Genomic DNA, 22,811 nt, shown 5'->3' on the forward strand with positions numbered 1-22,811 from the left:
TGCTCGGAGGGGAGCCTACTTCTTCCTTTCCCTCTGCCTGCCTCTCCTCCTGCTTGTGCTCTTTTTGTCAAATAACTAAATAAAATCTAGAAGAGAAATCAAAACAAAAAGCAGATTCCTGCTTGCCCACAGGGAGGAGAGGAGACATTAGGGAGTGACTGCTGATAGGTATGTAGTCTTTTGAGGGTGGGCAGTGATAAAATTGTTCTAGAGTTAGTGATGGTGGAACAATTGTGAATATACTGATCTTTGTAGACTTTAAATGAGCGAATTGCATGGTATGTGAGTTATATTACAATAAGGATGTTTAAAAAAAGAAGTGAGACATGAACGTATTAACATCAATGTCACTGGGAGTTCAAATTCTGGCTTACATAGAATTCCTTTCCTGGAGAGCAGATAATATGCAAAGCCAGCAGTGGTCTCATTTTACTCACAAATTCCTTGCATATCTAGCTGTCAGGTTACTATTCTAAGCAAGTACGAAAGGGGGTAAAAAAAATTTCATTTAATTCTATAATACAATGTTTAAGGTTATGGTTTAGTAAATCCAATATAGTATATTCTTCAGGATGTGGCAAAATCTAGAATTTCATGATACTGCTATGCAGACCGCTCAGTTTAGATTTTTATATTACAAAATATTTGTATTCTTCAGAGAACAGATTGGTGATTGCCAGAGAGGGGTAGAGGTAGGGGGTCAAAAGGTACAAATTTCCAGTTATAAATTCTGGGGATGTTATGTACGGCATGGGGACTATAGTTAACAATACTGTATCACTGGGGCACTTGGGTGGCCAATCTTTAGGCACCTGCCTTTGTCTCAGGTTATGATCCCAGGGATCGAGCCCTGCATCAGGCTCCCTGCTCAGTGGGAAGCCTGCTTCTCCTTCTCCCACTCCCCCTGCTTGTGTTCCCCTCTCGCTGTGTCTCTGTCAAATAAATAAATAAAATCTTAAAAAAAAAACCTGTATCATAGATTTGCTATATGTATACAATATTGCATTGTATATTGTATTGAATTGCTAAGACAATATTTAAAAGTTCTTGTCATAAGGAAAAACATGGTAATTATATACGGTGACAGATGTTAACTAAACAATTTTGGTAATCATTTTGCAATATATGGATACACGTGCCAAATCATTGCATTGTAATGCAAATCGAAACTACAATGCGGTTGGTATCATCTCATACCTGTCAGAACAGTTAAAATCTACAACACAAAGAAACAACAGGTGTGGGTGAGGATGCGGACAAAGGGGAAGGAACCCTCTTGCACCGTTGGTGGGAATGCAAACTGGTGCAGCCACCGAAAAATAGCATGGAGGTTCCACAAAAGGTTAAAAATAGGACTACCCTAGGATCCAGCACTTGCACTAACGGTATTTACCCAAGAATACGGAATACTAACTCAAAGGGATACCTGATGTTTATAGCAGCACTATTTACAATGGCCAAATTATGGAAACAGCCCAAGAATCCATCCACTGATGAACTGATAAAGAGATGGTATATAGGGACGCCTGGGTGGCTCAGTGGGTTAAAGCCTCTGCCTTCGGCTCAGGATCTCAGGATCCTGGGATCATCAGGCTCTCTGCTCAGCGGGGAGCCTGCTCCCTTTCCTCTCTCTCTGCCTACTTGTGATCTCTGTCTGTCAAATAAATAAATAAAATCTTTTTTTTAAAGTTAAAAAAAAAAAAAGAGATGGTATATCTTTACATTCTCATACACACACAGGACTAGTACTCAGCCATAAAAAAGAATGTTATGGGGTGCCTGGCTGCCTCAGTGGGTTAAAGCCTCTGCCTTCTGGTCCAGGATCCTGGGATCCGAGCCCTTGCATCAGGCTCTCTGCTCAGCAGGGAGCCTGCTTCCTCCTCTCTCTCTGCCTGCGTCTCTGCCTACTTGTGCTCTCTGTCAAATAAATAAATAAAATCTTTTAAAAAAAATGTTATCTTGCCATTTGCAACAACATGGAGCTAGAGAGTATATTAAGTAAGTGGGTTAGAGAAACAAATATCATATAATTTCACTCATGTGTTGAATTTTAGATAAAAAACCAGATGAGCAAAGTTTAAAAAAAAAAGAGAGAAAGGCAAAGATAGAACCAGACTTTTTTTTTGCCAGACTCTTACCTCCATGGTTATCAGAGGAGCCGTGGGTGGGGGGATGGGCGCATGGGTGACGGGGATGAAGGAGTGCGCCCGTGACTGGGTGTTACATAGAACTGTTGAATCACTGTATTGTACACCCGAAACTAACATTACACTGTATATGAAGTAACTGGGATCTATTTATTTATTTATTTTTACTAACTGGAATTTAAATACTTAAAAAAACAAAAGAAAGAAAAAACCCCCAAGCCTCACGCATCATTATGCTGTCCATCTAAAACGAACAGGATGCTCTATGTCAATTACATCTCAATTAGAAACTTGAGCAGGTAAGGATGGTTTCTCTCCATTGGCTCGAAAAGCCTTTCTTGTACGTGCGCAGATACGCCAACATTTTTTAGGTCTCCCGGTCATTTGCACTTTCAAATTTCACCATCATTCTGGAACACGTTTAAAAAAGAAGGAAAAAAAAAAAAAGGCAACCAAAGCAGGATCTCTCGAAAAGCCGAAAGGCAAATAAAATGAAGTTGTACCCGTCTTAGTTTTCTTCCAAACGGGCAGAATTTCTCTGCGGACGTGGACACGCGTCCAAGGGTTTCTCAGGCCGTGAGCGGACAACGGTAGAGAACCTTGGCTCCAGAAGCAAGACGTCCTCCCTTTTCCTTTACTGGGTCCGCATCGTGGAGTCACCAAAAAGCAAGCTCCTGAGAACGGAGGCGCTGCGGGGTCCCCTCGTCGCCCAGATTCCCGCTCTCCCGGGAGCCTACCTGGACCCGCCTGCCGCGCCCGCCACCCCCGGGCCGTCGCCATGGCACCGCGCCGCCCCGCCCCCCCGCCCGCCCGCAGCCGCGCTCGCCCCTCCCCCGCGCGGCGCTGCTGCGGGGGAGGGGGTGGGGCGGGGGCGGGAGGAGACGCAGGCGAGAGGAAATCGGCGGCGCGACGCCCGCGGCCCATTGGCTGCCTCGTCCTGGGGCCAGGAGCCCCGCCTCTGTGGCGGGGTCACGTGATCCCTTTCAAAGATGGCCGCCCTGTTGTTTTGATGAATAATACTTGGTGGGGCGAGGGGGTAAGAGTAGGGGTGGAGGGGTAGGAGGATTTACTCTTCCATCCAGAGCATCGCGAGTCCCGTCCTCCCCCTCCCCCCTGCCCGGGCTCCGGCGTGGAGGCGGGGCGTGGCCGGCCTGCTTTGGGAGGGGAGGGGCTTCCCTCTTCAGTGCTGGGCTCTGCCTCGGCGGTTCTGGGGTCGCCTTACCTCGGGGCATCCACTCTGCAGTCGAACACTTCCCGCCTGGGGCAAAGGGTAGGAAGGAGAGCAGGATCTGCTGGAGGAAGCGCACCTGCCGCGCCACCACCACGAAGACACAGCAGGCTCAGGGCACGAGACGTGCTGGAGACCCGAGTCCCTGGTCTGGGTAACCTGGGAAGCAGAGGGCAATAGTGGCGCCTTAAGATAACCCTGTAGAGCAGCAGCGCTGGTGGCCAAAGGAGGCTGCCCGGGGCGCAAGCAGCTGTAGGAGTCTGTGGGGCGATTGGAGTGACCGACGCCAAGGCGGTTCAGTGCCTCTCGTGTTCTTATTTTTTAACCTCTGACTATGCAATTCTGAAACCTCCCCCATTCGGGGGACCAGACAGCCCGATAGACACCTTCCACTCTCCTCCCGCCCTGGTCTCAAGAACAGAAGGATCTCTCCCTAACGCCTTTCACCATTAAGAGGAAAGCGATGGAGGAGCTGAGCGCTGATGAGGTGAGGAGGTTGGGGGACACCTTGGGAGATTAGTTGGCAACTCTTTGGCGCTTTGGACAGGGATGGGTATTGCGCCAGTGGTGCCTGGCCTTTGGGTTTGGGGAAAGAATGGAGATGACATTTTCCAAGAAAAAAAATGAGCCCCCGAGCTGGTCTCCAGTTGTATTCTCCTGTATTACCTTGCCTTCTTTCTTCGTTTTGAACTCCATTTGCTGCTTTTCGAGTCTTTTAGGGTCTGAAGAAGAGGAGAGCATATTGAGGCGTTCATTCTTTTCCTCAGGGTGTTTAAGCGAGAAGGGCTAGATTTACATCAAGTTAAGTGTGTGTGTGTGTGTGTGTGTGTGTGCGTGCACGCGCGCCTTACTGCAGAGATTTAAAGAATAATTTTGGGTGGGATTACAGTGTATGGGTGTATGTTTTTAAAGGCAGTATTTGAAATCCCCAGTATGTGTGGCTGTTGCGTTGTGTAAGTTGATTAAACATATGTGTTTGGGGGTGGCCTACAGACAGAGTCTTTTGATATGTAACAAAATATATTTTTTCCCAAAAGCCTAGTGAATTCCATTTAAAATCTGTAACGTAACAAGAACTGATGACCCCTGGCATACTTCTCTTTCATTCAGCCTTTTTTCTAGTTTTTGGCCCTTTCAAACTTGTCTTTTGCTGTAGCAGACACTAAACAGGAAGCAAATGGTAGCAAATGACTTTGTAAACTTCCTCTGTTATCATTTCTGAACGGAGTTTTACAGATCTCTTTCTTGATATTTTAAAGATTGTTTATTAAGGTTATCATGAAAACAGTGGCAATTAGGGTACAAGGAATTGATTCTGTGATTCTACTCATTTTTCCCTTCCTTTTTCCAGATGAGGAGCTTCCCTTTCAGGACCCCTGCTGGCTTTTCCCTCTCTTCAATCTACCTCCTCATTTCTTTCACTAGTTCTTAAAAAACTTCCCTAGAGTACTGAGAAAGTAGCCATCCGTCAGGTCGGCTAAACTACAAGACTTACATGCTTCAGATTTAGCTAGAGTAGTTAATATATTTACTTAGGGACTAAATATATCCAGAGATGGGACTTGCAAGTGGTGAGTTCAGATGTCACGTGGGAGGGGAAACAACTAATTTTGTGGGTTGTGATGCTTGGCTGTTTGGAGAGTCAGGAGTGCTCATTCTGTGTTATGGACTTTGTTTTCTCAAATACATCAGGAATATAATGTAACTAAAATTAGAAGAACATTGAACAGTTTCTTTCATTCCGGTAGGAATTCTCAAGAGATCTCCTTAAAGGCACTTTGTTTTAGGTAATTTAAAAAAATCTGCTCCCCCCTTCTTCAATAGTAATTCTAATGGGTAAATTAAGGCAAAGAGCTTCTGTTTTTTAGTAGCCCTTTGCTTCCAGAAACTATTTATTTTTCTCAACGTTCTCAAAGTTGCTGCTGGTTCAGAGGTTTTTCATACCAAGAAATCTTCAGACAAACAGAGCATAGAGACCAGTTAAAGATACTGCATAGTCTACACTGTGGCACTTCACTTTAACCAGTCTTGGAGTTGTAACTTTTTTGTGACTGTATAGGAACAAATGTAATCATTGTGGAGGAGGTTTTCAAGGTCAACGGAATAGTGAAATCAATGTGAAAAATTAAATTCACTAGTATTAGATCAACATAAAATTACTTTCAACTATTACGTGGCCTGAACAAAGAGGAACAGTTCAATAATTGGTAATTCAGCCTCAGCTGAACCTAGAACAAATTGTTTGTTTTTGCTTTTGTTTTTAAGTCATTTCCTTAATTCTAGAATTGAGTGAACGGTTCTCAACAAAGACATTTCCAGAGGTTTTGCCTTTGTATTGTGACTCTCTTGGTGGAAACTGTGTCACAGATACGGTAGGTGGCATTCATTTAGTTAGAAAATAAGACATTTCTCTTGCTGAAAATTCAAAAATACATCTCAGGGTGAAAACAGTTAAGACAGTGATCTTTCGATCTAAATTAGGCAATTAGATAAGGGAGAGTTTTATATTCAAACAAAAAGAAAACGTCTGCAGATACACTCCCTGCAAAACAGAGGTGGGTCCAAACCAGACTGGTAGCTTTAGAGGATTTTAGATGATGGGTCCCTCTCATAGATCACCTGAAATTCTTACACTTCTCTAATCTTGTGTAGAGTAGTTCTTTAAGTTCCTTGGTGCTTGTTATTTATGTGGCACTTTACAGTGAGTTCCTTGCTCTGGGGAGCAGATCCATGACTAAGTTCATTCTCTTCAGGAACCCACATTCCAAGGCTTCATTATGTACATGACATTCCGTCCGTGGCCTACTCATGTGTTCTCCCTACCGAAATGATGCTATGAGTAGGGCAGGACAGGTATTTTAAACTGTTTTTCAGCTGTGGTGATGAAATTGCATGGAAATGATTTGCTTTTTCCTCTTTCCTCTTCTTTCTTTCTTTTTCCTTTTTTTTATTTTTTGGGCTAAATCTTCTTTATGACCTAGTTCATCTTCAAGATGGCTGGCTGGATAGTTAGGGTGTAGTCAAGGTTTTAGAAGAGTGGTAAGTCTTCCTTCCCAAGTGCAGAATATGTGACCTTGCACTTTTTAGCCGTGTTCTTTAAGTGGAACAGGAGTGGCATTTCTTAACAGCCTCAGAAACCTGCTCAGGGCCAGCCACTCTACAACCATTGTCTCATTCCGTACAACAGTGTGACCAAGAAGATCTTTGAATTTTCCTTGTTTTATAGATGAGGCAAGTGAGATTTAGGTTAACTGACTTGTCCATAGTTTTTTGGCATAGAATTGGTTGAGCTGGAATTCAAACCTCATCTAAAAATTAGATCTTGTGCCTGATCTAAAAACTCTTTTTGCTACATTTTATTGCTTAACAACTGCCAGTAAATTCACTGCAGCTTCCATGTACATGTCTTACTAACGTGCTTGATCTACATAGTTTTTCCTTAGGAGTGTTGTTTCTCATGAATACATTCATGATGTGATCGAGTTTATAGTCTTTTCGGTATTAACCCTTCACCAGGCCCCCTCCAAAATTGTTCACTCAACGAACTTTTTTTTTCCCTAAGGATGTTGTGTATCCCCAGTGATGTGTTAGGTAGGTGAGGAGAAAGTCCTTTTTCTTACAGAAATTGTAGTTTAACCGGGAGGTGTGGTAGAGGTCGAGATAGGTAGGAAGTCCAACAGTTACGTTGTAGGGTACTAAGTGCTTTTGTGGAGGGATGCACAAGACAGTAAGAAAAACAGGAAGGGACCCCTGGTGGGGCAGTGCTGGCTATAATGGAGACTTTCAAGAAAAAGTAATGCTGAGCAATCGCCAGGCGACAGGCTCTTGGAAGTGGCTGTGAGAGGGGGCAGCCCAGGAAAAATGAGGGCCTGGAGGCAGGATTTTGCTAGGGGAGTGGCTGCAGGTAGGCAGACACCAGATCTCAGAGGGTCTCAGAAGTACTTAGGAGTTTGCACTTTGTCATTAGGACCGTAAGAAGCCTCTGAGGAATGTGAAGGGGTTAGCAAGGTGACTGGCAAGGTGTAACCGTGGGTCGGAAGAAGGTTGGAAGAAGGCGGCTGCAGGCCCGGAGCCAGATGAGGGGCTTGTTGTCCTCTAAAGCGAGCAGTCGAGTCGAAGGAAGGCATTGGCGGTGGGGACGGAGGAAGGCAGACAGCAGAAAGACTGAGGATCTGAGTTAACCCACTTCTTGATGAAAAGGAGGTGGGGCTAGGGGACGAGGGAAAAAGATGATTCCTTGGTTTCTAGCTTGAGAGAAGAACGGATTGAGGGAGAATGAGGAATTCCAGACAAAGAACAGGCAGATTTTTGGAACATTGAAAGAGGAGCCAACATAGAGACCCCCACCCCTGGCCTTTCCACTCTGACCCCTCCATCTCTGTGACCTTTTCTTTTTTTGTAACAGGCCTCAGAACCTAAGCTCACTTTTTTCGCAGTAGGTAATTGCTGCCACTCTGTGACTAGGTTTCTTACGGTAGCCTGGGAGGAAAGGGGGATGTAGCCCCACGTCCGTTCTTCTCCCATTCTGTCTGCCTTAGCCAAGAGACAGAGAATGATTATGATACCAGCTAACATTCCCTGAGCGTTCAATATGTGCTAAGCATTTAACTTGCTCAGCAGGGTTGGTAATATCACCCCATTTTACAGATAAGAAGATTAAGGCTGGTAGAAATTAACTAACTTGCTAAAAGATGCACAACTAGGAAGTGGATTCTGGATTCTAATCCAGAGTTTGATTCCAAAGTTCTCTCTCTCTTTTTTTTTTTTCATCAATTTATTTGAGAGAGAACAAGAGCAAGAGGGATCACAGAGGGAGGGGGAGACGCAGACTCCCTGCTGAGCGGGGAGCCGATAGGGGACTCAATCCCAGGACCCTGAGATCATGACCTGAGCTGAAGGCAGATGCTTAACCGACTGAGCTGCCCAGGCACCTTTGATTCCACAGTTCTTAATCCCCTCACTAAACTACCTGAAAACAGATAATCTAAGCAAGTTTATGATGTTTTTAGCATTTTAACTGTTCCTTTTGAGATGGGAAGTGGAAGCCCCAGTTATTGCTAAAAACGGAGCTCATCATATGGCCCCCTATCTTGTAGGGGAAGAAGACAGAAAGACTTGTGACGAGAGGCCCTTGGGTCTCAGACCTTTGCTTGGTGCAGACTGTGTTTGTTCACATGGTGTTTAGACTACGTGTAAGTGGACGTGTCTTCCCATAAGCAACTCATTGAACTGCATTTGCTGTTTACTTGCTGCGTGTCAGCTGCTGCAGGAGCCTGTTCACATGGCGCTTCGTTTCGGTGGGAGGAAACATAAACAAACATGTACCCTTGGAATGTCATGTGGCGCTAAGACTACCAAGAAAAACCAGATTAGCAAAAGGGGTGGAGAGAAATGCGGACATGGAGAGTGTACAGTTTGAGGAGGTGGCTTTTTTTTTTTTTTTTCAAGGCTGTATTTATATATTGGAGAGAGAGAGGGGTTGTATTTATATATTGGAGGGGGGTGAGCAGGGGGAGGGGCAAAGGGAGGGAGAGAATCCCAAGCAGATTCTGAGCGTGGAACCCAGCACAGGGCTCCATCCCAGGATGGGATCATGACCTGAGCTGAAATCAAGAGTCGGATGCTGAACCAACTGAGCCACCCAGGTGCCCCAGGAGGTGGCTTTTGAATAAAAAATGCAGGGATAATAGGGAGCCATCTGAGGGGAGGAGTTTCCCAGGTACAAGGAACAGCAGGAGACAGGGCGCATCCTTGGTCTGCTCAGGGAACAGCAAGGAGGCATGGTGTGCTTGGAGGCCGCTGAGCCAGGACACAGGAGCAGGAGGAGTCAGTCAGTCATTCGTTGGGCAAAACTCCGAGTTCTTCTAACTGGGGTTCAGTTGTGAGATGCCCTTCCCCACCCCTTTTTTTCCTTCGCGTTTTAACACCTGTTGACATCCGGGTGCTTGTTACAATGGTATCATCACTGTTGGCCAGGCGGCAGGTCTGACACACTTGTTATTTCCTGTTTGTGTGCACACCTGGTTCTACCTGTTTATACTACTGCCCCTTCAGTCCAGTGGCGGTGCCGTGGGTGTTAAATTTAGTTGCCATCGCAATTGCCTTCCCCCAAATCACACCTTGATCAGCAGTGATGAAAAAGCAAATGTTACTTTGTATGCAGGAGGATCGTTGGCCGCAGTGCGCTGTCAGTATGATACTAGTAAAGAAAATGTTTGTGGTTGGAGGAATGACCAGGATTCCATCTTTTATTGCAAAGCATGAACGAAATGTATTAGGGAGCTTTAGAAAGGCAGCAGTCTGTACTTTTATGAAGCTGGGCGACATTTTGAAATTGAACATACAGCTGGAAGGATTGCCTTTCCTACCTAGGCAGCGCGGCTCAAGATCACAGACACTCCGCGTTCCTCAGAGAGAAATCTCAGAGCAACGGGAGACTGGGGTAACTGTTTACAACTCTGTCCTGATCTGTTGCTAAGCCATTTCATTGTGGTTTAATGGGCAGCAATTTTTTTCCTTGGCAGTGCAAAAAATAACAGTGCAGCTTATTATAATCACTGACATCTTTTTTTTTTTTTTTTAAGATTTTATTTATTTATTTGACAGAGAGAGAGATCACAAGTAGGCAGAGAAGCAGGCAGAGAGGAGGAAGCAGGCTCCCTGCCTAGCAGAGAGCCCGATGCAGGGCTCGATCCCAGGACCTTGGGATCATGACCAGAGCCGAAGGCAGAGCTTAACCCACTGAGCCACCCAGGTGCCTCAATCACTGACATCTTAAATTTGGTGAAATATATGTCCAGTCTTATTCTAGACTATGAGGGTATACCAATGAAAAGTTCAGGCAGAAACCCTACCTTCATGAGTCTTAAGTTCTGATTGATCTTTTTTTTTACTGTATTTATTTAAAATTTTAAAACTAAATCCCTATGTCCAGTGTGGGGCTTGAACTCCAGACCGTAAGATCAAGAGTCGTATGCTCCACTGACTGTCCTAGCCCGGCGCCCCATTCTGATTTATGTTTTAAAAGGATCATATGCTGTGCAGTGCATGGCCAAAAGGGGAAAGAGGGAGAGCAGAAAGGAGGTGGTCCCGGGAGTCCCAGGGTAGGGTTCGTGTGAAGAAGTAACAAAGGGTCAGAGAGCGGCTGGTCAGGTGGTGGCGGGAGCCCGTCGCACCGGGGGATGGTGGGGCAGTGGCTTGGAAGAGTGGAGTCGAGAATGGCAGTAGCAGTGGTCGGGATGTCACTGGGCGGACCTGCAGTCGCACCTGCTTATGCCAGATCGAGGTTTATTTCTCCCTAAATGGGAGCCTGGGGCTGCTGAGGCAGCTTTGTGTTCATTAGGGGCCCAGGTACCTTCTGTCTCATTGTTCCAACTTGCCTAACATACGGCTTCCATCTTTTGGGCTCTCCATGTCTGCATTCTAGCAGGAGGGAAGAGAGGAGAAGGGGAGACATCATATTCCTCCGCTTGAATGGCACAACTTGGAAGCCACCCGTTGGCTAATGAAAAATACAGGCAGAACCCAAGGCATGTGGCCACAGCTCCTTGCTGAGATGCTGAAAAGTACAGGTTCCCTTGGGTAGCCACATGTTCACCAAAAAGTTCTTTTATGTTAGAAAGGGAGGACAGTCTAGGCCTTTCTTTCCAGACCTTTCTTCCCAAATCTAGAACACACTGTGCACCTTTTCAAAGGAGACAGCCCTCAGTCAGCTTCAGAGCCTGGAATCTGGCTGATTGATACACAGCCTAGGAAGCTCTAGACTGAAATACAAGGTACCTACTGGTGTCCCCCTAACACTGCCCCCTGCCTCCTGTACTGGGATTCGGTAGGATAGGATAATGGAGCTAGAACTCTGGTTTGGGCGAGGGAAGAATGGGGAGTACAGACCCTTCACTGGTCCTTAGTCATCATTAGCTCCTGCCAGGCCATATTGTGGCATCATTAGTTCCTGCCTTGGCAGTGGTAGGAATTCCTGACTGCTCATTTAGCAGTCCTTGGTCTGCTGCTCTCTTGGAGGAACTCCCTTGTCCCTTGCCCTTTGTGGTGGTTTTTCAGTATGTTTTCCTCTGGGGACATGTCATTGGAGAAGATCCCCTTCTGGGGATGAACAGTTTCTCTAGCTTCTTTCTTGCTGGATATGGAAGGAGTTGGCTTTATCAACCCTTTTTAGCCCCCAAATTTTCAGATTCTGAGTTGGTTTGGACTGTAGGCAATGGACATGCCTTAGGCCGACCTGTATTCCCTTTTATCTCTGCATGCAAATCGGCAGGTTGTAGCTTGAATCTGTCTCACTCTCATGGGACTTCTTGCTTCAAAAAGTGGCAGGAAGCCAGTTAGCTCCCAAATTCTGAATTGTTCAACCAGTTCCCCTAGAATTACAGGCCATGTTGGCATGCAGCCAATTTTGGAAGATGTCACGGGTTTTACCAAATATTTTGTTGTGGCCTAACAAGGGTCACCAACCTTCTGTCCTGCAATATCTGTGCCCATGCTGACCCCCACGCCATTGCCACATAATTGTAGTCTATTTAGGTTGTCTACTTCCAGATTCCAAATTCTGTGCATTTGTTAAGATACTGGCTCGGCTGCTGCAGCCTAGGGATCCAACACAATAATGGCTTAAACAAGGTAGAAGCTTATTTTTCTTTCAAGTAAAAATCTGAGTAGGTGGTTGAGAGCTGGTTTAGTAATTTCACGATTCCTAGGGAGCCAGACTCATTCCGTTTTGTGCTCTCATCCCCAGTGTGAGGCATGTAGCTTGTAGTCGAATATGGCAGCTCCAGCACCTGCTCACGCATCTGTGTTCCAGTACTCGGGGACTAAAGGGGAGGGGAGGACATGTTCCTGTCCCTTAAGGACATGATCAGAAAGTGTCACACATCATTGCTTACACCTTCTTGGCCAGAACTTAGTCACATGGCCCCAACCAAATGGTGGCTGACTTTGTAACAAGGAGGCAGCTAGCAGGCTCTACCACAGTCATATCAAGAGTTTAAGCCTACACAGCTTGAAGAATGGAGTTGTCACCTACTGCAATGAGGAATATTGAAAGAAGACTGGAAGAAGAAACTAAGTTATGTTTCAGTCGTATGATGACTATATTGCTTAGCAATTCCCCGCATGGAGATGTTAAGTAGGTTGTTGATAGGTGTTGGGTTTGCAGCTCAAGGAGGAGGTTGGGGCTGGGATACCGATCGGGATGTGTCAGTATATGTAAAATCATGAGAATGGGGGCATCTGGGTGGTGTAGTCGGTTAAGTTGCTGACTCTCGGTTTCGTCTCAGGTCATGATCTCGGGGTCGTGAGATGGAGCCCCACTTTGGGCTCCACACGGGGCAGGGAGATCTCTCTTACATTAGATTCTCTCTCCCTTTCCTTCTTCCTCTTCTGCTTGTGCTTTCTCTCTCCCAAATACAGAAATAAATCTTCAAAAAAAATTTAAAAAATCAGGAGAATGGACCGATTGCATAGGAAGTGAGCGTAAATAGAGAAGAGAGGAAGTGAGACTCGGGAGTCTTGAGCCGCTCCAGCGGGTGGAGGTGGGGAGGAGATAACAGGACCCAGAGAAGGACTGCAGAGGGACAGCCGCTAAGGTAGGAGGAAGGTCAAGAGGTCATGGAGTCTGGGCATCTAGAAGAAAGTGTTTCATGCCAGAGGGGAATGTTCAACTCTGTTTAATGTTCAGTAAAATAAGTTAGAGGAGCACTAGGCCTTGATGATAGGGCTTGGTGATGCGGACTTCGACAAGGCCAGTTTCACGGCTGACCAGAAGTGGTTCAGGGGAGAATGGGAGGAGCGGGTAGATAACTGAGGAGCGAGGGACAGGCTCCAGGGAGAGGCCGAGGAATCCTCAGAAAATGGTAGAAGCGTGGATTTAAGAAATGGGGAGAGGGGCGTCTGGGTGGCTCAGTGGGTTGAGCCACTGCCTTTGGCTCAGGTCATGGTCTCAGGGTCCTGGGATCGAGTCCCGTGTCAGGCTTTCTGCTAGGTGAGGAGCCTGCTTCCTTCTCTCTCTCTCTCTGCCTGTCTCTGCCTACTTGTGATCTCTCTAACTGTCAAATAAATAAATAAAATCTTTAAAAAAAAAAGTGGGGAGAGAGTACTTGGCGAGCACAGCACGTCTTTCAAAATTTGCCTTTTACCATTCTCTGTTACAATCACCAATGCCTTTCCTCAGTCAGTAGATACTTCGTGTTTCCTCTGCTCCCTTCTTCCTGAAGTAGGAAGGAAAGGCATAGAGATACATTTTGTATATTGTTCCTAGTGGGGTGTTTGGGGCCTGAAGAATGTTGCAAAGAAATTTTGAACTATAATCAGAAGAACACTAGATCATATTATAGTTAATTTTTAAAAGCTTTAATAAAAAAAGGAGTGGTAAATATGTAGATGGCAAATATTACCAATTCTGTTTACTTCGAACAAGTATAGGTAGGATGTATACTCTGTGCTGGGTACTGAGGGGCACACAGCTGGAGATACCATCCCTACTACGAGTAAGACCTGGGGGCGCCTGGGTGGCTCAGTGGGTTAAAGCCTCTGCCTTCAGCTCAGGTCCTGGGATCGAGCCCCGCATCGGGCTCCCTGCTCAGTGGGCAGCCTGCTTCCCCCCTCTCTCTGCCTGCCTCTCTGCCTACTTGTGATTTCTGACGGTCAAATAAATGGGTAAAATCTTTAAAAAAAAAAAAAAGACCTGGTCTTTGCTTTCAGTGAACTCATAGTCCAGTGGAGAGACCAGGCACAGGCAGCTGGAGTGCAGGTGCTGCCCCAGATGGTTAAGCAAAGGGAGTTAGTTCTGTGGGGGGGAGCAGGTCATGCTGACTGTTTCTTCCAGGAGGATCGAGTTAGTCCATAAAGATGCTCAGGAGTTTGGACATTGAAAAAATTCTGTGGTGAGGGTCAGTGTTTCAGTTATCTCTTACTCTGAGCAAACTCAGTTAACATTCATTCTTTTGAAGTTAATTGTGGAAATTACTGGAACCACTGAGGAAAAATTGGAGATGGTGAAAAAATCTGATAGGGTCGGTATTTCTGATCTCAGAGGTTTTAGGGTGTATCAGGCCCAGACAGAGATGTCCCCTAAACCACCACAGTATGGGCGGAAGCTGAAAGATGGGTGGCCGGGGAGAAGTAGAGAAAATGGAAAGATGTTTCATTAAATGGCTTCCCCTATCCTGTGCCAGTCACAGTGCATTGGAATTGTCTGTGCGGGTGATGTACCAGCTGGCGTGGCGCAAGCCCCTCACCGCCCTCGCTCACTGTTTCTTACCCAGCTCGTCGCACAGGGCTTGGCGCACAGTGGCCCACAGTAAGTATTTGTTGAGGGGCTCCTGGGTGGCTCAGTCGGTTAAGTGTCTGACTTCGGCTCCTGGGTCAGGTCTGGATCTCAGGATCCTGGGATCCAAGCCTGGCATCGGGTTCCCCGCTCAGCAGGGGTACGTCTGCTTTTTCTCTCCCCCTGCCCCTCCCCCTGCTCATGCGCTCTCTCTCTCAAATAAATAAGTAAAATCTTTAAATAGAAAATATTTGCTGAATGCATGAATTGAATACAGGGTGCCTTTTTGTGAGTCCCAGTTCTTGTGTTGTAGGGGTTTTTTTTTTGTTTTGTTTTATAAGATCTATTTATTTATTTTGAGAGAGAGAGCGCGTGCGCGCGAGCATGAGCTGGAGAGGCAGAGAGAAAGGGAGAGAGAATCCCACACAGAGCAGGGAGCTTGGCCTGGGGCTCGATCTCATGACCCTGAGATGATGACTTGAGCCAAAACCAATAGTTGGCTGCTTAACCAACTGAGAGACCCAGGCGAGATTGTTTTTTGTTGTTAGTACATTAAGGGATATAATTTAGGTAAAGATAGGCAGTTGTAACTAGAGTCAGATAAATGTGAGTTTTAAGCAAACCAGCCATTTGGAGGACCCCGAGCAAAGTACTTTCTGAGCCTCAGTTTCTTCAGCTTGTAAAACTGGGGGTAGGAACACCTGTCTCGTGACATTGTTCTTCTGAACACTTGCAGCGACATGTAAATTTCCCAGCACAGTGCCCTGGCAGGGTGGATTCCTGGGACATACGTAAGATTGAATTGTACAAAATTAGAATTTTAGTGGCTGCCTGTACAATATCTAGAAACTTCCTTGCATGCACAGCACACCTTGGAGATACTGCAGTTTTTATTCCAGACCACTGCAGTATAAGCGATACTGAACAGAGCGTGTATCAGAATAAAGCCAGTCAAACAAATTTGTCTCCCAGTGCATGTAAAAGCGTGTATACACTACACTGTAGTCCTTTAAGTGTGCAGTAGCATTAAAAGTATGTATATTTTTATAAAAATATGTATATCTATAGGCATATAAATATAGCATAAAATATATATACCTTAATTTAAAACTATTGCTAAAATACGCAAACCATCATTTGAGCTTTCAGTGAGTCGTAATCCCTGATCACAGATCACCATAGCAAATATAATAACGGTGAGAAAGTTTGAACTATTGTACAAACTACCAGAATGTGATGCAGAGACACAAAGTGAGCAAATGCTGTTGGAAAAACGGCGTCAGTAGACTTGTTCGATGGACAGTTGCTACAGACGCTCAATTTGAAAAACATAGTATCTACAGAGTGCAGGAAAGCAGGGTGCAGTAAAATGAGGTTTGCCTGTAATAATGCCAAGAGTGTAAAAGGCCGAATCTTCCAGGTTACGGTAACGAACAGGCCCTGGCTTGTATGGAAGGCTGGGTCGGAATTTTCTCTCTTTGAATTCCTTAAACTTCTCTTCTCACTCAGTATTAAGCCATACTGGGCTCTCCCCCCACTTTTTAAATATATTATTTATTTATTTGACAGAGAGGGAGCACAAGCAGGCAGAGTGGCAGCAGAGGGAGAGGGAGAAGCAGGCTCCCCACTGAGCAGAGAGCCTGATGTGGGGCTCGATCCTAGGACCCCGGGATCATGACTTGAGATGAAGGCAGACGCTTAACTGACTGAGCCACCCAGGCACCCTGCCTCCCCTCCGCCTTTTTCTAAAATCAGGAGCGATCAGGTGGCCTAAAGGAACTAGGGGGTAAGAATGGAGCCAGAAGGTTTGAAAGGGGGGAGAGCCGTGCAGACAGGACCTGAGGAATCCCAGAAGCAATGTCACATATTGGACCTAAAAAATAATACACAGAGTGACCCAGTTTCTCTAAATCAGAGGACTGACTGAGTCTCCTGAAGGGCCTGCTGGTCCTTCAGTGCCGGGAAGGGGGGTGTGGATCTCTGCACTGGAGGTCGTGGGGTTAACTGCTCACCAGCCGCTCCATCCTGAGCATCTTGTCCTGTTCTTTGAAGACAATAATCTGGCTGGGACGAGAGGTATCTTTTGGGGGCGTAGTATTAAGAAGTGCTGGGCCTTGACTTAATTAGCTTTCTAATTAAACATTGTGAAATGTATTTAGTGCACACTGTTTCTTTGTTCCCTGTCAGTGTTTGGTATAAACTCTAGATGCGTACTAGTGTTGTAATTTAATTAGTCCAATTTTCTGAGCAGATAAAGTAGTACTTTGCTTTTATGGGTCTTTTGGGGAGCTGAGCTCCTGGCTTCCAAGCAGAGCACAGTGAACACCTGTCACCTACCAGGCGTTCTTCTAGAAGCATATCAGGTCAGGGTCTTCTGTTAGACCCGTGTCTATACTTGTCACCAGGGCTGGCGTTCCAGGCATGTGACCTGTAGTCGGATGGTCTAATGCACACGTGGTTCAGTGCCCTGTTGTTGATGTCTTGGAATTCTTAATAAATCTTTAGCAGGAGGCCCTGAATTTGCATTTGGTGCCAGCTCCCGCCAGTTCTGTAGCCGGGCCTGCTTTGTCTCTTGACTTTCTCCGTGCAGGTGGATAAACGTCTGAGAAGAGTTTGCCCAGATTCCAAGATTATAGGAAACCATACGAAAATTGACCGAAGAGAGATGTTCATGTTCTTATGCAGAAAATGTTGGTGTATGTCTGACTGTGATGCCATGTCATTCATAGAGTTTCTTGAGATCTTTAAAAATTTTCTACTTCTGTGTGATACGGCATCTTTGGATAATTTATTTCACTTCAACCAGTAGATTCATTTTTTTTTTTTAATGAGGGTTTTTGACACAGAGGCATTTACTTTTGTGTTATCTTTTTCATGTTCTACATCTTATCTCTCCAGTCTCAAGAGGACTTCTTTTGTATTTTACCCAGTGCAGTATGTATCTTGATCATGCTTTCACAGTAAAACACTTCCTTCTTTTTGTGAAATATGGATTGTTGTATTTAAAGCTGTTACTCATATGGGGCACCTGGCTGGCTCAGTCAGAAAAGCGTGGGCCTCTTGGTCTCAGGGTCGTGAGTTCAAGCCCCATATCGGCTGTGGAGCCTACTTAAAGAGAAAAGGAAAAAAAGTAAAACTGTCACTCCTATTGGTTTAACATTTAAAAAATTTTTAAATTAAAAAATGTCCTCCAAAGACTGGTTTTTTAAAGTATTAGTGTTTCTCTGTAAATATTTATCTCTGTTGGCCGATCAGGTATTAAGACTGACCAAAAATAGTCATGTACTGGTGACCAGTTTTCAAAAGGAATAAAGTACATTTAATATTCAAGCTGTACAATTTTGTATATATGTATGTCCTAGTAGGGGAAACTTATTTCTAAGAAAGAAATTAGAATTGATGGAAAATTTAAAAATACCTGGAAATCTTTATAATTTACTCAGTAGAACTTTCTGTTTATGATTTGATTTACTCATTAAATTATCATGTTTAGGGTATTGAGAGATATGAAAAACCAGAAAAAAAATAAATTTTTTTGAGGTGAGATCAAGGGAAAATATGCTAAAAATAAAAACAAAAACAAAAACAAAAAAAACCCCAACTGCTTATTCCATATTGTATATAGATCTGCCAGAGGAATTTAACACTTTGGTTTCGACAATCATTATTTTGTGGGCCAGTTAAAAAAAATTGTAGCCCTGTTGCATTTCAGAGGCCAATTATGTAAAGTGGATGTTCTGTTGCTTTCCGTGTTTTGTTTTAGGATGCCGACAGTTGACCGCACGCACACCTTTGTGTGTGATGAATATTAATGAATGAATGAACCTTTTACTTTTGTATTAGTTAATCTTCTACTTAGGATAGGTACAGACCTGATACCATTTCTGTGGAGTTTCATCAAAAGAAGGGCCACATTTTTTTCCCTCAAGGACAGTTTGGGGCAGATGAGGTCGTCATCTGCCAGGGCTGGGCGTGTTCATTCATGTTTACTTTGTTCAGACGTCCTCACGCTCAAAGAAGTTTGTGGGTCTATGGCTTAGGGAAATGGGAGTAAAGCAGTCTTTTGCCTTGAGATGGTGTGACTGTAATGGCTTGTGAGTGGGAGAACTTTAGTGAATGCCGAGTGGAAGAAGTGCTTGTGGAGTGTGCCCGGTGGACACCTCTTCATCCTGTCCTCTGTTAGCGCCTACAGTAAGCACGTTCACCCATCCTGGAATGAGATGGTTGTGTAAAAATGTGGCCATTGCTGATTTTATTTACTTATGTAAAAACAGTTTAAAAACATCTTTTTAAAGATTTTTTTTTTTTTTAAAGATTTTATTTATTTATTTGACAGAGAGAGGTCACAAGTAAGCGGAGAGGCAGGCAGAGAGAGAGAGAGAGGGAAGCAGGCTCCCTACTGAGCAGAGAGCCTGACACGGGACTTGATCCCAGGACCCTGAGATCATGACCCGAGCCGAAGGCAGCGGCTTACCCCACTGAGCCACCCAGGTGCCCTAAAGATTATTTTTTTAAAGATTAGAATGAGAGAGTGTGCGTAGTTGCAGAGGAGAGGGGCCCAGGGAGAGGGAGAAGCAGACTCCCCACTGAGCAGGGAGCCCTGCGTGGGGCTCAATCCCAGGACCCTGGGATCATGACCTGAGCCGAAAGCAGACGCTTAACCGACTGAGCCAGCCAGGTGCCCCTAAAAAAAATTTTTTTAAGTAGGCTCTACACCCAGTGTAGGGCTTGAACTCATGACCCTGAGATTAAGAGTTGCATGTTCCAGACTGAGCCAGCCAGGTGCCCACCATTTCTGCTTTTTAGAAGGGCCTGTTGGCATTGGCCAAGTGATGATGCAGAACCTGCAGGAGGAAGTTAACCTTGACAGTTCACATTAGCAAGGAAACCTGTATTCACACCAAGAACTTGATGGGCTGGGCGTGCAGCGCCAGAGGGGCATTCTCTCTCCCTGAAAGAGCGCACTGCACACTGTTGACTAGATCTGCTAGAATATTGGCTTTGAGTGTTCAGACTGGGCAGGAATGCAGAGCTTTGGTGTAGTGATCACCAGGAAATGAGTGAACCTTCCTGCAGCAGCAATAATTATTTTGTGGATGGATTTAAGACACTTTCCATATACCTGGGTTTAAAAAAATTCTTTAGAAATATTTAATGCTGTCAGTTCCACTTGGTCCCTTTTAAGTGACCAGAATCCATTTTATGGAATGTGCCAGAAGTAGCCGCTACTTGGGCTTATCATCTTGTCTCTTTAACCAGTTGGGATTAGAGATGAGAAGGGGCTTACCCACATCATCTCTCTCACTTGGGATATTTTTGGTGAGGACATAAAATTGTAGTTGCAAGAATCATTTTTTCAAAAACCGGGTGAGTAATGAAAATAGTTCTCCTCTCAGGATGCATCTCTGCGGACTGAGGATGTTGGCGGACTTCGGTTCCTGCTTCTAGTAGTTTCTCCTGCCAGTTTGGTAGTCAGTCAACAGGTCCAATGCTAGTTTTTAGTAGCTGTGCTCCATATTCCTGCTGCTTGGGTGAGACAGAGCCCCGAGCCTAAGGAAAACAATGTCTGGGCTTAAAGACGGAAAAGAGCAAAAGGATGAGAAAATGTGTAGGCTGAAGTTACGAAGAAAAGTAATGACTGTTTATTGTGTGTCGGGTAGACACTTACCATTTGTCCAACAAATATTTACTGTGGCCCTCTGCACTGGGCATCGTATTAGTTAGTGGGGAGATAACTAAGTTATAACTAAGTGGGGAGATGGCCATGAATGTAGTACATCAGGCCTCTGACCTCTTGGAGCTTACATTGTGCTTGGGGGAGACAGACTGTAGGCGGATAAAAATTCAGGCAGTAGGTTCCGTTCCCTGTATCTCTGACGACTCTTGCTAGATAAGGGATGTTTATGCCATCGCCTTCTAAATGGGGAAGGCTCAGAGAGGTAACACAGCGAGAAAGGGGTACAGCTGGGGTTGTGACCGGAGCTGGCCCCATGAGAGCATGTCATGTAGAAGACTTTGCGAAGATGGTGTCCGCTGCTTGGCCCCTGGTGTCACCTGTAATCGGAATGCTTTTTTAAAAAGGGTTGCTCTAATGGCAGATGTTGATGAAGAGTCTAGAATAAGTATTCTTATAAGCTATTTATTATTCTAATTTGAACTAATTAGAATAACTGACTAAGCATTACAGGTGACTCAAGAAAGCACCTTTGGTGACTAGGCGGGTTATGCCTTTGGTTCTTCGCCCTTGCCCACTGGGAGAGTGTAGTTGGGCCCACTTAACGTTTTCCATGTTACTGATCAGGCAGAAAGTATTGGGGTGAGTAATTGTTGCAGTTTATAAAACTCCTTGTAATGGAAAAAATAGAATCACTGGATTACATGGGGGAATTCTAAGGACCACAGCCTTGTTGGCTCTCTAAGAAAATAGCAGTTCACAGTTTTGTTTCTGATGACAATAGAACCATTTCTTTGGCTCTGTTGCAGCCAAAGCAGTAGGAGTTCAAAAGATGACAAGTTTGAAAGTTGTGTAGTTGGCTAGTAATTGCTAGAACTTGGCCTTTGTAAGAATTTTTTATTTTATTTTTGAGAGATTTAGTCAACTGGAATAGGGCTTGTGGAGGAAGTAAGGTAACCTCTCCTTTCTCGGGGAAGGGAAGCATGGCCAGCAGCTGAGGGCATGGGGTAGAGAGGGGCGCTGGAGGAAAGGGATATAGGGTGACCGTGAAATGGTCACATCCGAACTAGAACTCTTCTGAGAGGGAGAATGAGACAGGAGCCTCTGGAGTCCCCCTGTCCTCTGTGACACTTCGGGGGTGATGGGAAGTGTTTGGGTCAAAGCATTAGTTGCTTTATAAATGTTGTGACTCGGGGGTCAGGCCTGGACATGGTCATAATATCCTTTGGAGAAGAAATCAGGCTCTTTGTCACTTGGAGTCAGCGTTGTTTTGAGCTGGGTGAGTAATCTGGAAAGGGAGGCAGATGATTGGAAAATGAGGGTTGCAGAGGGGACAGTGCTCCTGTGTTCTTCTCTTTCCACTGTGCCCTGATGTGCCCCGTGGCAGTTCTCAGCTGACTGGAGGGCTTGGTCCTTCACTTGTCAGTGAGGGCAAGGGGGTCGAGGCTGTCGGATTCTTGTGTGTCAACGCTCACAGTGCACGGTTACGCGCTGACAACCAGTAGCCGATTCCTCTGTTCTGATGTCTCCCTTTCATGCTGGTGGAGGCAGGGTTAGAGTACTCTGCATTCTAGCAGGAAATGTACTTTAGGTTCATCGTATTAGGAGGCAAAATTAAAAAGGAAACACGTCGGGCTCTCTGCTTCCCAGGGAGCCTGCTTTCTCCTCTCTCTGTCTGCCTCTCTGCCTACTTGTAATCTCTGTCTGTCAAATAAATAAATAAAATCTTTAAAAAAAAAAAAATAAAAAGGAAAATAGGAAGCAGAAGGTAAAAGGAAAATCTTTGTTCCAAATCACACTTTCCAAGAATACCAATTCTTTTTCTAGGTTAGGATTTCTTTTTTTCCAAGCTAAATCTTCTAACGTCCTTTCTTACTCTTAGAATCATGGAGTTTTAGAACTTGAAAAGATTTTAGAAATCTTTGTAGTCTACCTTCTTCATTCAGATTGATTTCTTTTATTACAAATTCGGTAACACAAATACACTGAATTCTATATGATTCTTCATAAGAAGATTTCCAAATCAAGAATTAAGGCAAAAGCAAGAATTACCTGTAATCCTTGTTATCCAGAGATAATTATTGTTAGTTTTTTTTAGGCTTTTATTTTTTGGCGTTCCATTATTTTGTCTGTGTTGTTAAAAAACAAAATTCAGTGGAGTAAGTTTAAAGATCAGGTTGGCAGTATTCAGTGAATCATGAATGGGACAGCGGGCCGTCCTGCCAACGGAAAGGAGTTCCCAAGGGCCAGACAAAGGGGCAAACTTCTATGGGCGGAAGGGGTTGAGGAACAAGGAAAGACTAGAGCACCTCATCCTTCTGTGGGGGCCAGAAAGGGTCCGTCAGGCAGGTCACCTCCCTAGTGCTGTCAGGAAATTCCAGATTGACTGGTTTGAGATTACGCTCCCAGCAGAAGTTGAAACTGTTAGGTGAGGTGTTAAGTCTTGATTTGCTGATACGGGGCTTAGCACAAGTGACTCCAAAATTA

General features: G+C 45.0%; 1 protein-coding gene and 1 long non-coding RNA gene across 5 annotated transcripts in view; one reads left to right on the top strand and one right to left on the bottom strand.

The window, feature by feature from the left end:
• The window catches only part of LOC309841837, a 33,153-nt gene extending 30,218 nt beyond the window's left edge, over window positions 1-2,935 (bottom strand). For 2 of the 3 annotated variants that reach the window (XR_014299348.1, XR_014299349.1), the window contains exon 1: window positions 2,139-2,920. This is a non-coding gene — a long non-coding RNA (uncharacterized lncRNA). Of the gene's footprint in view, window positions 1-2,138 lie in introns of all 3 variants that reach the window. The other variant, XR_014299347.1, reaches the window with a different exon arrangement.
• Window positions 2,936-3,093: 158 nt separating this feature from the next.
• UBE4B (ubiquitination factor E4B) overlaps window positions 3,094-22,811 on the top strand; it is a 122,395-nt gene continuing 102,677 nt past the window's right edge. The window contains exon 1 of one of the 2 annotated variants that reach the window (XM_082685376.1): window positions 3,094-3,862. In XM_082685376.1, coding sequence (XP_082541502.1) covers window positions 3,839-3,862 — 24 coding nt within the window. In that variant the 5' untranslated portion in view covers window positions 3,094-3,838. The remainder of the gene's footprint in view (window positions 3,863-22,811) is intronic. The other variant, XM_082685375.1, reaches the window with a different exon arrangement.

This window comes from Mustela nivalis (genome assembly GCF_964662115.1).
Source record: "Mustela nivalis genome assembly, chromosome: 10".
Lineage (NCBI taxonomy): Eukaryota > Metazoa > Chordata > Mammalia > Carnivora > Mustelidae > Mustela > Mustela nivalis.